Genomic DNA, 16,338 nt, shown 5'->3' on the forward strand with positions numbered 1-16,338 from the left:
ATACAGAGAGATTCAAAAGTTAGAGAAGGCTTATATTCCAGGGCCCTCACAAGGTTAAAGGATCTCTGAAAAGTAGGAGTTCTGCCCGCCAAGATGGGACAACCTCAGTAGTGGCATCCCATGCACCGTATCTGGGGATTGAAGATGCGAGCAAGTCGCCGTCGACGACCATGGCAATGTGAGCATAACATGTATGAACTGTTCACACCTTACGACCCCAGAACTGCCCAGACCACCATTACTCACTATATTGTTCAATGGTCATCTGGATTATACACACTTCTACACTATTTTCGCTTTGTTCACTGTGTGATCAACTGAGCAGAGAGCACCTATTTTGAAGCATACTGCTAATACATGCAACATTGTATACTGAATGCGTGGTTCCAGCCTTTGCTCTCTTTTTCCTGACAACAACGCACATGATCAATTCTATCATTGTTTAATTTAAAAATAGGTAATTGTTGTACACTGTTCCACTTGGAATCACCGTTGTTTATGTGTCTGTATGCCCGTAGTTCCAGGCAGTTTGGAGGCTACGGCCTCGAAAAATGTGCTTGCCCCCTCGCAAATGCGAGTGAAACGTTAACAGGTCGAGCTATTTTTAGCACCTGCTAGTCCCATCTGAGTGAACTTAAGCTGGAAAGGAACAGGTGCTCTGTTCATTCAGGAAGTGAATGGGCAAAAAAGATGTCATTAAATCTAGTTTTTAACTTGACATTTGCTGTTTGTGCAAGGAAAGAGGTCAAGCGTTAGTTTGTCTTTTTATTAATTGCAGCTTGGAAAACGGAGTTTATTTTTCTCTCTTACTACAATTAGAAAATATTGTCAATTGAGCTGTTTAAAGAGGTCAGGTTTTTTTAACACTTAGCATTTAAATAAATGGCATGTAAATGAATATTACAAATATTTCAAAATATATCAGGAATTATGTAAGCATATTTGTTTTGTAATTAAGAAGTGTGATGCAAAGAGTTAAACAGGAGCAAAACAAATCAGAAAACTTTCCTTGGTGATGTGCAAATTACACATATTTGCAGAAACTCTGTTTCCAAACATTATTGTTAGTACATTATATATAGTTTGATCAGTAAAAGAGCATGTCAGTGGGAAATTGTGTATCCGTTTCAATGTAAAATCTGCTGATTGAAAATGACAGTGTGCTACCACTTCATGCTTTAGATATGTATTTATTAACAGCGATTGTTTTTAAACAAGATATGAGAAACATTCCTGCCCCCCCCCCCGCCCTTATTACACTGCTGTTTTTTTACTAAGAGGCAAGTCAGGGGTCATATTTATCCTATATGTGGCTAGATTTATTTTGCATATAGATCAAAAGCTTAGTATATTAAATCAAATAAAATAGTTTTTTGTACAGCAGACATGCTGAAATTACATATTTGAAGGTACTCTCATATGTGATAATTAAGGAAATGGACGCTCAATTAATTAAAATATTTGCCCACGATCACAGGATTTGAAACCAGTTTATGGGTCAAGAGCATTACAATTAAGTCGAGTAGATTATTTAATTGACTTGACCAGCAGATGTAGTAAAAATGTCATGATTTTTCGAGGCCTGGGGCCTTGCCCCTGTTCTTAATAGCCTCCACTTGTGCACAGCACAGTCTCAACTCCGCAGCGAGGCAATACATGCCAAGGCCATGGTTTGCATCATGTTTGGAGCCTGTTTCAAGATCTTAGTCAGTTCTACAGTTGCACATACTAAGGCGAAACTGACTGATGCTTTACTCTATGACTATTGTCAGTGCTTGTAGCATGGTTACTTACCCTTAACCCTTTGAGGCTATGAGGTTCCTTGACAATTACAATCAAGATCTCAATCAATTGTACAGTTGCGCCTACTAAGGCGAAACTGACTGATGTTCTACTCTAGGACTACTGTCAGCTTAGAGCATGGTTACTTACCCTTGACCCTTTGAGGCTATGAGGATGCTTGCCAATTACAATCATAATACAATGCATGCGATATAATAAATAACAGCGACCTTCTTTGAGGTCCAGCCCTGCCAGATGATCCCTTATAAGAGTCCCTGGCCTTACTCCTCCCTTCCGCGCGCCCCGGGCAATAAAACAGAGGGGTGAACAGCCCTTTCCACCTAGGGTGGCCTCATGTGGTCAGCCACCATCCTAGCAGGGGAGCAACACCTGGATATCGCCCTGCGTGCTACCTGGCCAGCTGCGATGGTGACATAGTCTCTCTCAATTATCGTCAATAGCAGGCCTGTACAACACTTAAAGTTTGTGTTATTGTGTCATTCTACACCTAAGATCTTGCATGCGGGTCTCGCATCCCGACTAGCGGAAGACGTTTTCTAGGAACCTCTAATTGCACTGCACCCGCTCTACTACCCGTGCACGTCCTGGTCGCAGTGTTGGCAACTACTAGGTAGAATTCACAATACGGAGGCATATATATTGGTTTCAGTAAGTTCTGTGCTTCGTAATCTGTACTGCAGGAGGTCGTAAAACGGTTGCAGTTTATACTAAAACTAAAGACTATACTATGATACAATAGTACGGTATGATGTAGAGCACAACCTGCCTACACGTCTGCATTAAGCGCTTCAGTGCATCGTCAAGGACAATGCAACTGCAATGAAATACAATGTCTGCGGTGGTTCCATAGTAATTAGCATGTTTGAAGCCTCTAATACGCTGGCAATATTGTGGTTACCAATCTGCAGTGTGTACCAAGGGTGGCGCATGCGCACCTCACCTCCTGAAGAGCAGGATATCTTGATAGGCGGACCTCCGCTGGTAAAGGACCTCCTCCACCTCCAGGGCCAACGCCTGCCCCGGCCACAGGATGCTGGCCTCCCGAAACCAGCCGTCCCGGATCAGGGTCTCCATGGTAGGACCGGGGCGAGCAAGGGCCGGAGCAGGGAAGGATGGAAAAGCAACACCCGCCTCACACAAGCTGCTGCGGGAGCTGAGGGTTCGACCTGCCAATGGGAAGCGATCTCAAGCTCTGCTTGGGCAATCAAAACTCTAGCTGCTTTGAAGGGCGGGGCCGCTGGACCAGCATGTTCGGGAGACCTAGTTGCAAAACGAAGCTTGCCCACGTGGGCTTCCGAAATTCGGTGCACAATTCAGTCAAGATTTAGAAGAAGGACTGACTCGGAAGAGAAAGTGGAATGCAGGAGCTTTTAAAATAGAGTGATTGACACAGCTAGAGGCAACAAGAGAAAGGAAAAATAATTATAGGTTCTCTGAAGAACATAGAGGCGAGTATTAATGCTTTAGGGTATGAGCAGTACTAAAGAAACGATAGGTTTCATGAATGAGTAAATGTCAATTTGGAAAGTAGTACCATATGGATGCAGAGCTCTTATGTTTACCAGTTCTGTGCCTTAGTATCTAATCTAGTCTATTTTTATTTGTCTGTTTTATACAACACAAACATGATCCAAAAGCTTTAAAGCGTTCTACAGCAGAATTAAGTAACGAATAACAAGCATAAAATAATAATTTGTCTGAGAATCATGGCCATTAGATTAAGCATTTATGATTTTAGCTAAAGTGCTTTTGAAACAGGACGATTTTTATGTAATTTTTAAATGTGGGCAGACGATGTCGTGCGAATAGCAGGTGAAAGAGTATTAGCAGATATGCTTTTTTTTTTGCTTGATTGTCGGAGGCTCTAGTAAACAGGATTCTGCTTTACTCAGTTGTCATTGTCAACCAGAATAAACAAGCATTGGCATAGCCAATAGGTCTCGCCTTTGGGACCTTATATGAGTGTTAGCTATTTATAGTATGTTGGGTTTTTTTGTAATTTTTTTGTGTCACATGTTACTGGCTGTACTAGGCCCGAGGCGTGCCTCAGTTTCCTATCTTGCTGTTACGGTCCTTGCAGAGTTCTTGTAAAGATAAGGCGATCACATGCTCCGATAAGGTCCAGTTTGGAGTCAGCAGCCTAGATAACTGTTCCGAAGAGACAAAGAAAACGACTCCAGAGTTCTCAAATGTAATTTAGCACAGAGCGAAGTCATTAACCGGAGAAGACATGCTTTCAAGTCTGGTTAAGGCTTTCACAGCTCGTGGCTGGCCGGAAACTATGACAATGAGAATTAAAAATTTGCAAACATTCGTGACAAGAATTTTCAATTCTATTAAGGACACGGAGGCGAGGATTATGCTTTCTCTATTTCTTTACTACTAACAGCAGCCAATAGAAACACAGTAAAGAAACGAAAAAACTACAACTCCCATGAGCCCTTAGGCCAACCATAGAGAGTACATGCTATATAAGGAACCATAGAGGACAACACTTCCTCTTTCTTTGTCCAGGAACCATAAAAGTCTAAAGTCATTTGAAGAAAAGTACCGCCAACCATCCAGAAAGGAAAATCCGAAGGTCGAAGCGCAAGAAATCCAACAGGAAAACAGGCAACCATTCCAAAAGCGCCGAAGGTGCATCAAGAAATACAGCAACTCCAGGATCCAAGGCGTGGAAAACGGTGCCGGAAAGACCAATATGACAGATCACTTCTGGTCCGAACCTGAAAGAAAAACAGAGCCGTAATACACATCCCCAAAACCTTTGAAGGTCGCATCACATAGGGTGGGGAAAAATATCAATGCAAAACAACGCATATCATAGTAAAGCCAAGATGCACATGAACAATGCAGTAGAATACCAATGGGTGGGATAATCCTCGCCTCCGTGTCCTTAATAGAATTGAAAATTCTTGTCACGAATGTTTGCAAATTTTTAATTCTATGGCAGGACAGGAGGCTTCAGATTATGCTTGTTCAAAGCTGTTCCACCACAACAGATGCAATATCGACAATGGGTTTGAAATAAAAGGTTTTAAACATTGTATCAGAAGACCAATCAGCTGTTTTCACAATGTCATGTAAACTTACACCAACACGAAAAGCCTTGGAGGCCATGGCACCCCTCGCGGAGTGAGCTCCAAAGATGGAGGTATCAATTCCTGCCTCAGACATAAGCCAGCGTACCCAACGAGCAAGAGCAGCTGACGCCACAGGCTTAAAAGGTTTCAACAAAGCAATCAATAACTGTCCAGACATATCTTGACGAAGAGGAGCAGTACTCACCTCATAATCCTTTATGCAGCGAACCACACACAATTGTGGGTGGTGAGGAAATGCCGGATAAGTGACAGTAGACAGATTAGTCTTGGTACGCCTAGAAACCGTAAAAGTAACCCCTTCCGGAGAAAAAGAGCGACCAGCGAGGTCCAACGCACGGACATCTGAAACACGCTTACAAGACACTAAGCACAAAAGCATTGTCAATTTTGCAGACAATTGCTTACGGGACAGAGAAGCGTTGGGAGGCCAAGCCTCCAGAAAACGCAGCACAACGGAGACGTCCCAAAGAGCCACATATTTCGGACATGGCGGTTTAGCCATTCGCACACCACGCAACAATGCAGAGATGAGAGGATGTTCCCCAACAGGTTTACCGTCGACCAAAGCATGACCCGCAGAGAGAGCGGAACGGAAAGAATTGACAGTCCTGTAAGCAGAACCAGCAGAAGCGATGGAAGCAAGAAAATTAACCACTAGAGAGATATCTGCAGAAGTGGGATCCAGATTCTGTTCAGAACACCAATCACACCACCTACGCCAAGCTGACGCATAACGTTTGCGCGTGTTGGGGGCCCAAGCTTCACTGATGAATCTCTCAGCGTCTCCAGATAAGCCAGGGACTTTCCAGCGTTCCCCGAGAGACGCCACGCTACAAGACGGAGCTGGCCTGACAAGACTAGGGGATGCGGGTGGAGCAGAGGATCCAACAGCAAGTTCCACCTCGCTGGAAGCAGAAATGGTGTCGAGCAACTAATTTCCAGAAGGTCCGGAAACCAAGCTTGAGCTCTCCAAAGAGGAGTGATCAGAACTATCTCCGACAGAAACTGTTTCGCCCTGGCCAAGACTCGCGGGATCATCGCGAACGGGGGAAAGGCATAGCAAAGCTGTGGAGGCCAAGTCTGGAGAAAGGCATCCGTGGCGATGGCCTCCGGATCCGGACGCCAGCTGTAAAACCTGGGTAGCTGAGCATTGAGGCGAGAGGCGAAGAGATCGATCCAGGGGCGACCCCACAGGCGAGAAAGGGAGCGAAAGACCCGAGGGTGAAGACGCCAGTCGCTGAAGTCCAGTAGATGGCGAGAGTTCCAGTCGGCCACCTGATTTTGGCGACCCGGAAGATACTCTGCAATAAGAGTGATCTTTCTCTGTAGGCAGAAATGCCAGAAGTCCTTCGCAATCTCCGCTAACAACATCGACCGAGTCCCCCCCAATTTGTTCACATAACGCACCGCCGAGATGTTGTCCATGCGAAGCAAAACGCAACAGCTGGTGGCTTGTGGAGCCAAACTGCGGATCGCAAATGATCCCGCCAGAAGCTCCAGGCAGTTGATATGAAGGGCTAATTCGTCCTGAGACCAACGGCCGCCCGTCGTCAAGTCCCCGCAACGGGCTCCCCAGCCCCAAAGACTCGCATCCGATTCCAAAACCAGGTCCGGAGTCGAGCCGAACAGGGCTTTCCCGTTCCAAGCCTCCATGTGATGGAGCCACCACATCATTTCCGACTTCGCATCCTGGGACAGAGGAACCAGGTCGGAATACCGAAGACCCTTCTGCAGGTGTCTGATTTTGAGGCGTTGCAAGGCCCGATAATGCAGAGGACCCGGAAATATCGCCTGGATGGAAGAAGCCAACAGCCCGACAATCCGAGCGATCGACTGCAACGATACGTTCGGTGCGGACAACAGTGACTTCAACTCCCTCTTGATAGACCTGACCTTCTGAGCAGGTAAAAGAAGTTGGCAAGAGACCGAATCCACAAGGAAACCCAGAAACTCTATCGATTGAGTGGGAAGTAAATGAGATTTCTGCGGATTCACTAGAAACCCGAGAGACTGAAGTAGATCGACTGTCCAAGACAAATGGGAGCGCAGTTGTAGAGGACACTGAGCCATCAAAAGAATGTCGTCCAGATACACTATAAGTCTCACCCCCCGCGCACGCAGGAACTCCATGACTGGTCGCAGGAGCTTCGTGAAGCACCATGGGGCGGACGAGAGACCGAACGGGAGTACCGTGTATTCGAACCAGTTCCCCAGCCATTGGAACTGCAGAAAACGGCGATGAGGCGGAAAGATGGGAATGGACAAGTAGGCGTCCTTCAAATCCAGGCGAACCATCCAGTCGCCCTTGCGAAGAAGATCCCTGAGAAGATGGATGCCCTCCATCTTGAAGTGACGATAAATCACCCCGTTGTTGAATTCCTTGAGGTTGAGTACAAGGCGAGACCCTCCCCCCTTCTTCTCCACCAGAAACACATTGCTGACGAACCCCTGTGGATGGCGGTTCGTTCGCACAATGGCCCCTTTGAGAAGAAGGGAATCGATTTCTTTGGAGATCACCTCGCGATCTCGTTGGGAAAAAACAAGGGGAGAAGGGACGGGACCCTGAAGAGGGGGATGGTAAAACTCGATGTGGTACCCCTGCACTGTTTGCAATATCCATGCATCGCTGGAGATCGAGCGCCAATTCTCTAGAAAACACTGAATCCTGCCCCCCAAAACAACACTGTCGAAAGGAATCAGGCTCACCTGCAGAGGAGTAATCCTGTCGTCCTCCCTGGTTACCACCGTAGCCTCCCTTGTTGCCCTGGCCTCGACCTTTCCGGGAGGGGTAGAAGGTGGACTTGGATCCGGAATAGGACTGCTGCTGCTGCTGGCGCTGTCCGCCTCCACCCTGATGGGACTGCTGGCCACGTTGTTGACCAGAACCTCGGCCGAACGAACGTCCCCCTGAACGTCCGGCCTTGGCAAAAACCGGGCGGAACGCCCTACGCAAAGAAGATTGCGCCTTGTCCAGGCCACTAAAAGTCGCTACAAACTTAGTCAGTTCTTTCAAAAACGGCTGACCAAACAATAGACCCTGAGCCAGAGCACCGGATTCGGAAGTAGCCAGCTCTGACAAACGTGGATCCATTTTGATTAAGATGGAACGGCGACGTTCCGTTGAAAGGGCACAGTTTGCGTTCCCCAAGAGACAGATAGCCCTTTGGGCCCAGCCAAGTAGGACATCAGGATCAATGCCAGACGCCTCCCTTTGGGCTTGGTATGCCAGATCCAGGATTTTTGTCAAAGGACCAAGGACATCCAGTAACTTGTCCTGGCACAGTCGCCAAGAGCGGTCGATACCCTTCTTGGAATCCTTATTAAATTTCTTAAGGTAGGTCAAAATTGTGGGATCGACCTCCGGAGTATCCGCTAATTTGTCCGCCAACTCCGGACGAGGGCACTCAGAACGTAACCGAGCACGCACCTCCTGATCAAAAGAGTCGCGGATATGCTCTTGAATATAGTCCGCGACCTCTGGGGCTGGGCACCAAACCTTGGAGTTAGGGTGGACGATATCAGAGGGCTCAAAGGTCAAGATTGGTGGATGCGGAGAAGCGTCCACAAAATGTTCCTTTCGGGATTTCTTCGCCGGAGAGGGACCAGAGGGACCAGAAGATGATGACGAAGAGGTATCTTCAGTGTCCGGAGCAGGAGCAGACAAAGACCTGGCCAAACGAGCAAAGTCAGACCTATGAGGATTACTGGGAGACTTAGATGAATGCGCAGAGGCAGAGGATGGAATCCAACCCTGCTGCTGAGCATAGTCAGCCAAATGACGTTTCAGAGGCCCAATGGCACGGACCAACGCAGTATTAACAGACTGCTGAACGCCCTGGTCAAGGGCCTCGACCAAATCAAATTCAAATGATTCCTCCTGCTCCTCCTCATAAAAATATTCCTCAGCATCAACATAGTCTGCCATGATGATGGAATGCACTGAGGAATGAGGGAGAAACCCAGAAACAACAAAATCTAGAAATACCAAAGTATAACTAGAGGCCCACAGCAAATGTAAATGCAAGGAAAAAGGTCACAATCAAGTGACTCCGACAGGGGGGGTGACAGCCCCACGCAAGCTACACAGGCAGAGTCACAACTCGACCCAATAAACAGAATAAAGCGTGGAGGGACCAGCTTGCGCAAAGAATAACACCCTAGGCACCGCCTCTAAAAGTTATGCAGCCCAAAACCTTCCGAGAGGTAGAGGGCGTCAGAGGAGCTCTCCGGCAGGCAAAGTGGGCCGAGGCAAAGTTGAAAACGCGCCGCCTCACAGCGTTCAGAAGCTCCTGTCAAACGGAGCATCACAAGTGCCACCAATGCGCATGCGCGGTGACGTGCCTTATTGCCGGAAGAGGAGCGGCGCGCGACACGCGCGCGCAAGTCCCCGAGCTCCGGTACCGCTCCACCAAAGCAGCAACGCGGGCACAATGCGCCCGCAAATACCAGAGAGGCGAACACGCGCTCTCAAAAGCACAAAAGCGGCGAAAAGCACAAACGAGTAAACCTGCAAGATAAACGCCGGTGGCAGCGCGACGCACAACGCGGCTGTGAAACAAACGCTAGAGCGAAACCGGCATACAGGTAAACAAGCAAGTAAACAGTGCCATGCAACATACAAACAAGAATGAAAGTCAAAAGCACTTAACTGGCTGCGAAGCAGCAAAGAAAGAGGAAGTGTTGTCCTCTATGGTTCCTTATATAGCATGTACTCTCTATGGTTGGCCTAAGGGCTCATGGGAGTTGTAGTTTTTTCGTTTCTTTACTGTGTTTCTATTGGCTGCTGTTAGTAGTAAAGAAATAGAGAAAGCATAATCTGAAGCCTCCTGTCCTGCCATAGAATTACATTAACCCTGAATAAAGCACAAACATGGTTATTGTTTGCTGTTTGTATTGCAGCAGGTGCTCAACCAGCTGAGCTAGCTTATTAGCTGATGTAAGGAAGGGCAGTAAAGGGATGGCAGCTCCTAAAACTATGCCCCGCTCAGGCAGAGGCCAGGTTGTATGTGCAGCGGCACGCAGGTCTCCTTGTGTGTCAAGTTACACACAAGGCGCCGCGCTTTCGTTTTTGCTTGTTTGAGAAATGGCTCTAGTTGTACAAGCTCCAGGGGCTCGCTCAGCGCGGTCACACTGCACCCTCTGCCCTCCACCAGCGCACTAACAGCCCACAATGGACGGTGCCCAGGAAGATCTCTACCTGCTGCCTGACCCTTCAAAACCATCTTTCAAAATATGTGAACTGTACTGGAAACCATATTAAATCGGCATACTATGTAGAAAGCACAGCGTACGCAAAAACGGATTTAGAAACGTTGTTTTCGCTTTGAAGTTCTTGTTTCGAGTTTTGTTAAACATATTACATGGTCGCAAGTGTGAGGGCCCGAACTAGCGAGGGCCTATGCGCTTCTAATAACGGCACACAGACACGTTGGCTAGAGCACTCAGGTGGACCGGAAGTCTCGAGTGACCCCCGATCCTTTTATTTAAGCCTTCTCGTTACGCCTGGCTCGAAGGTGATACATTGTGTGCATCCACTTCCGGGTAGGGGTCCCCACATAATTAGCTGTGAACAAGTAGACTGCTACATCCCATCCCAAATCACTTCTTCTCTTTTTAAAGAAACTGAATAAATAAGTAAATACATAAATAGATAATTTAACATACAAAATCGGCAAGTCTTTGGTTTGGCTTTGGTTTTGGGCACAAAACATAATGACGTTACCGAGCAGGCGTGCTGGCTTGTGTCGTGGTTGTTTCTCTTTCACTAGGTGAAGATCTTGATCCGGTGACGGCGTACAAGTCAGGTACTGTGGGACTAGTCGCACGGGTTTCTGCAGGATTCAGTTCATCAGTCACCCAATCTGGTTCACTGTTGGTGGGCGCTTCGGTCCGAATTCTCCTGCGATCCGAGCAGTTATTTCTTTGAACCAAGATATATTTTGAGTGATTATTTCTCCGTTTTTTTCCTCTGTCACACCAGTCCCTTTAATTGCTTTGACAGTCCACAGTCCTGGTTCATAGAATGTGTGGAATTTTCCTCCACTCCAACGGTTTCTCACCAGAACTGTACACCCAGGCACCAACAGCCTTGGTCGAACTGACTGGCCTTTTGGTTGGTTGCTATCCTACGGGCTTGAGTCTCCTCTGGACGTTATGGCTCTGGCTTCCAATTCTCAGCTGCTGGAATGGCGTCTCGTCGTTGTCCTGAAAACATCAGTGACCACGGTGACCTTTGAGTGGTGCAATGTGGAGTACTATGGTACTCCAGCAGAAAGTTCTGTACGGCTACTTCTGAGTAAAATTGCTCGGCTATTGCTATTCATAGAATTTTATTAAGGGTTCTCATGAATTGTTCAGCCTCCCCGTTAGCTTGTGGCCATTGTGGAGTTATGCAATGGTGTTTTATCCCCAGTCTTGTTAGATACTCTTTAAATTTATTTCCTTGAAAAGGGGGTCCATTATCTGTTCTAATTGTGTATGGTAACTCAAATAGGGCAAAGGTCTGCTCTAACATCGGTATTAAGTGGTTAAATGCAGTTGATGGCTGTACCTCTACTATTGGATATTTGGTGTATCCGTCGATTAGCACTGCAGTGGTTCTACCGTCTGGAAAGCTTCAGAAATCTAAACGTATCCACGACCAAGGTGACGGTGCTGGCTCTTCGGTTATAACAGGAGCCGGTGACTCAGAGTTTCCAGTGATATGGCATGCCTGGCATTCACGTACCAGCTCATCCACAGCTTCTTCTAAGCCTGGGAACCACGCTTTTTCTCTCATTCTGGATTTCATTTTTTTGTGTCTTTTATGTGCTAGAGAAGTAGCTTGTTTCTGGAGACTTAGGGGTATCACAATGCGGGACCCTCTTAACACAATGCCACTGGGTGTTGCGCTTAGCTCTTCAAGTATTTTCCACATCTTCCCTAGGCGGGTCCTGTCTGCTTCATTCCACCCATTGATGTTATGGAGAAAGTTTGTCCCTTTTTTTAGAGCGTCCATTACCCTCTCGAGCACAATGTCAATTCTTGTGTGGGCTTCAATTTCTGAAATTGTAAGAGCTTTTGGGCACGCCCATTGAGTTATCATGTTGACTAAGTCTTCAGTTTGTTTATCCAGGTCAGAGTTGTGATTTGTGGGTTCCACAGGGTGTCTGTTGTGACAAAAAGTCTGCTGGGTTTTTTGCACCTGGTTGATAAACTAGATCTAGTTGATAATGTTTTGTTTTTTTTTTAGTATTTTTTTTCAATCTGACCAGCAACTACATATCATTTGGTATCATATATCAGCGTTTTTGAAAATACAAATTAACACTTGTTGATTTCAGTATAGGTTACATACAGGCCAGTATCCTTTACACCACAAACCAAAAAGGAACGTCCAACATCAATAGTTATGCTCATAGTACTTTTGAATACCCCAACTCGGCCTCTCACCCAGTCCCACATCAAATCCGGTCTCCCACGTGCTTACCTTCCCACAACACCACACCATTACGTTATTAAACCAACTGTTATTTGTGTTGCTTAGTCTGGAGCGTCCTGTAAATATTGCACAAGCGGTTCCCAGAAGTCTGTGGGTCTTGAAGCCAACGGTATGCCTTTGGCATAGGCCACTAGTGTTGCTTTGCAGTAGGTCATATCTTTGATCCAATCTTTTAGTCTGGGTGGCCTCTTGCTACCCCAATCGTATCGCTACACGTCGTTTTGCAAGGAGCAAAGCCACTGCCAAGAACTTCCTGCGTCTAGCGTATTTGAGTCTTTTGATTCCCAATAAGCATGTCTGAGGGGTATTCGGAATGTGTTCTGCAAGCATGGTACTCAGCGCATTAGTGACTTCATCCCAGTAGGCGTGTAGGCCTAGGAAAGACCATGCCATGTGTAAGAAATCTGCGCCTGTTGCACTGCAACGATGACAGGAGTCAATGTCCCTAAGCCCCAGTTTATGTAATTTGGCTGGTGTGTAATATATTTGATGAATGAATCTGAAATGTATGATACGTAAGTTGCAGTTGGATGTGAGAAGTGTAAGTTGCGTGCAACTGTACTGCCAATCCTGTTCATCAATTGGGATCCCTAATGCTTTCTCCCATCTGCCCAGTGCTGCCTGAGGCCCGCCGGTTTGCTCACTATGGGCTGCTGTGTAGAGTCGTGTTACTAAATTCTCACGAGAGGGGGCCGTCAACAGTACTTGTAATGTCGTCAGTTGCTCTGGTTCAGTGGGAAACGTGCTATATAATGCCCTCATAGCGGACAAAACCATTTCCATGGGAAAACATGGCAGCCGCTAGTTAGAGCGGCACGCATGTCCCGACAACACTCCAGACCCGGCGCCCTCAATGTTTTGAACCGTTACCTGGTCGGCTTGTGGAGCAGAGGCGGGGAGGCGCGGTAGCCTGCGGGTGAAATCAGCGTATGGAGGTGCTCTCTGGCCCCCCCCCCCCGGCTTTCCCGGTCAAGTTTCGGCTGACTCGGCGTTCCTTGGAGCTCGGACCGCGGCGCACCACTGCCGGAGCAGTCCATGTGTTTTTCACTTGTCCCGCCCCTTGCCGTTCCGCTGGCTGGAGGCAGCCGTGGAGCTGTGGAGAAGCCGCAGGGCGGCGGTCCATGGTCTACTCGGAGGCAGAGGAGCGTTCAGGGGGTGCGGTAAGGGGGCTGCACAGGGGTCGGTAGTATTAGGGTCTCGTGGGGCTGGGCTGGTTATCAATATCGCTACAGAGCCTGATACTGCCGTAAGTTCTGTCCAGGACGCACCAGCTAAACCCAGTTCCGGTCCGGATTTTGCCCCAAAGTTGAGGGAAATCAGGAGCAAGATAAATGTAATTAATACCACTGTGCTTGCCCAGAGGAGCGGGAAGGCTCCAGAGAAGGGGGGAACCCCGAGGGAAAAGAGAGGGCTCCAGCGGAACTCTGGGGAAGCGAAGGGGCAAGAGCAGGAAGCAGGGGAAAAGCCTGTTGACCGACAAAGACTCTATTAGGGACTCTGTCAGTGAACCTGAGCGTGAGCCGGGGGGCGAGCCCGAGTCTGAGCCGGTGCCTGGACCTGAGCCTGGGCTTGATTTAGTGTTGGCACCAGGGGATGATATCTCAGGTGAAGCAGGTGAAGCAGTAAAATCTGTATCTCAGGTTGTCAACGCAAGAGTTGAGGGGTCCGGGTATAACATCACCCCATATAAGCAGCTGCCGAAGCAGTCATTAAAGAAAGCCAAATCCAGAAATACAGTTAAAAGGGCTGCCCAAATAACCCCCTCTCTAAGGTCTTATTTTAAGGTCCTGCCTCAAGTCCTGAATATAGCTCAAGAATCGCAGGGTCCAGTGGTCGGACAAATTGAACATAGTAAGAGGGTAAGCGCCCCTATCGCCGCCCCAACGCCTTTGGCAGCAGTGATATCGGGGCAACAGGAGAATCATTGGGGCAGCTAGATATGACGGCTACAGGAGTACCTGGACAAACAACAATTACAGCGGCGCTAATGGACTCTGCCTCAGTTGTTCAGATGGGGCCTGATCCCAGAGGTGAGGCAAACGACACCAGCTCGCCGGACTTTTCTTCTGGGGGTAGCAGTGAGGGTTCCCTCCAGGATATGCTAATAGCTATGAGGAGTGAAATTAAAAGTGGCTTTGCGGAATCGAGACAAAATCAATCTAAGATCCGGGCGGTGTCTGAAACTCTAGAGAGGAAAGTAGATGGCCTCTTTGAGAGGATGGAGAGCTTGGAAGGCGCAGTAGGTGAGCTCAAGGTTAAGCTAGAGCATGCGGAAGTCAAAATCCAGACATTACGGAGAGAAGGGGAAGCGGTAAAAGACAGGGTTGCGTCCCTGGAAAATTATTCTAGGAGGAACAACCTCAGGCGTTTAAAGACCCCAGAAGGAAAGGAGGGGAGTGAAATCAAACAATATGTTGTTTCCCTTCTTAGAGATGCCCTTAATTTAGACGACAAAACAGGTGATGGACCAAATGTGGATCAATGTCACACATTCACCCCAGTCCAAAGATCTGGGCCCAAATCCATCGTTTTTTTGCACTCCACACCACCCTGGGTTAGACAATGGCGATATGCAAATCAGCTCTGACCCTGTGCCTTTAGACGAGTCAGCAGCAGAGTTAGAACTGGATATACTGCTGCGTGTGAGAGGCAAGATGGCGTCCGTGTGAGCGGTTGCAGCAGCTGTGCTCAGTGGTCTGGGCATATGTTATCTCGAATACCCCCCTACAGTCCTATGGAGGGTGAATACATAAAACCAGAACTCGCAGGACTATTAGTTTAATCGATTTTTCTTGATCCGGGACCTATCTATCCTATCTATCCAGCGGACACACTGCGGTTAACCAGCCCTCAACCATCTGATTATCGAACTCCTGAATTTTGAATTTTGAATCCTCTGAGCAGTCGAGGGAGAAAGAGAAATATACATTACCGACCGTTCTGATTCCTGCCTCTCCTATCAAATCAATTGCCTCTAATTGAACAGCGTCTCGGTGTGAGGTAAGGCAGACACTTGTCATTCCATTTTCATCTCATTGCGATATTATGGTATCGAGGCAGTGACGGAGGTGGGGGGTGGGCGTGCCCTATATCGCGGCAACTCTGCTCTCCTCCCGTTCACCCCTCGCCTCAGTGCTCCAGTTTTTTTTCTTTAATCTTGCCTTGCCTCGCCTTAGAGAGCCCACGTCTCGACTGTCTCCTCGTCCCTCTTCGTCCCTGGCTGCCTACTGTACCTGACTGTGCATCCGGGCGAGGACAGCCAAACAAACCCTGACCATACGGACAACATCCGCACCTCTCCTGTCTCTCCTCGCGCTCACCCGCTCACCTGTTCACCTGCTCTCTGCTTCCCGATTCCCCAGCTTACCCGACTCTCGCGCGTCGAGCGTCATCTGCAAACCCAAGGGAGGGGTTTAAAAGTGCAGCGTGTCCCGCGTTTCTGTCTCCGTTTCTTGTTGTCGGGGAGACAACCAGAACGGCCAGGCTTCTGACAGTAATCAGCAATCAACGGGGGGCAGAGTGTTTAAAGGAGTGAGCGGCAGTGAGAGATAATACTGGATGATTAAAACAGACTTTAAGTTGGTATGCCGAAAAACTGTCGAAATTGTCTGTTTCTCAAAAATGCTGCCTGAATGCTGCCAGATAATTAAATCTTAAAGTGAAAGCACACCTTTATAGGCTGAATAGTTGAATTGCCGAACAAACTGAATGTCATTTGGAGTTAAATTTAAGTGGAGGAAATGGAGGTTTAGCAAACTCAAAAACCGGATTTTCATTGGCACTCTGTCCTCCTTTGCGCGATTTAACTCTGCGATTAATAACACATTAATTGCTTTATGTGCTTCATGTGCTGATCCATCGCCAAAAGAACAAACCCCTGAGTTTTCTCTATCTGATTTAACACATATCGTCTTAGAAAACTACCCGAGAAATTTTGACGGCAAATCTGGA

General features: G+C 47.6%; 1 protein-coding gene across 1 annotated transcript in view; it reads right to left on the reverse strand.

Moving 5' to 3' along the window:
* LOC147665176 (spermidine synthase) overlaps positions 1-2,981 on the reverse strand; it is a 106,252-nt gene extending 103,271 nt beyond the window's left edge. Inside the window, exon 1 of the mRNA XM_086949699.1 lies at positions 2,744-2,981. Coding sequence (XP_086805825.1) covers positions 2,744-2,877 — 134 coding nt within the window. The 5' untranslated portion in view covers positions 2,878-2,981. The remainder of the gene's footprint in view (positions 1-2,743) is intronic.
* Positions 2,982-16,338: the final 13,357 nt, after the last annotated feature.

Source organism: Lissotriton vulgaris, unplaced genomic scaffold (assembly GCF_964263255.1).
Source record: "Lissotriton vulgaris unplaced genomic scaffold, aLisVul1.2 SCAFFOLD_2834, whole genome shotgun sequence".
Lineage (NCBI taxonomy): Eukaryota > Metazoa > Chordata > Amphibia > Caudata > Salamandridae > Lissotriton > Lissotriton vulgaris.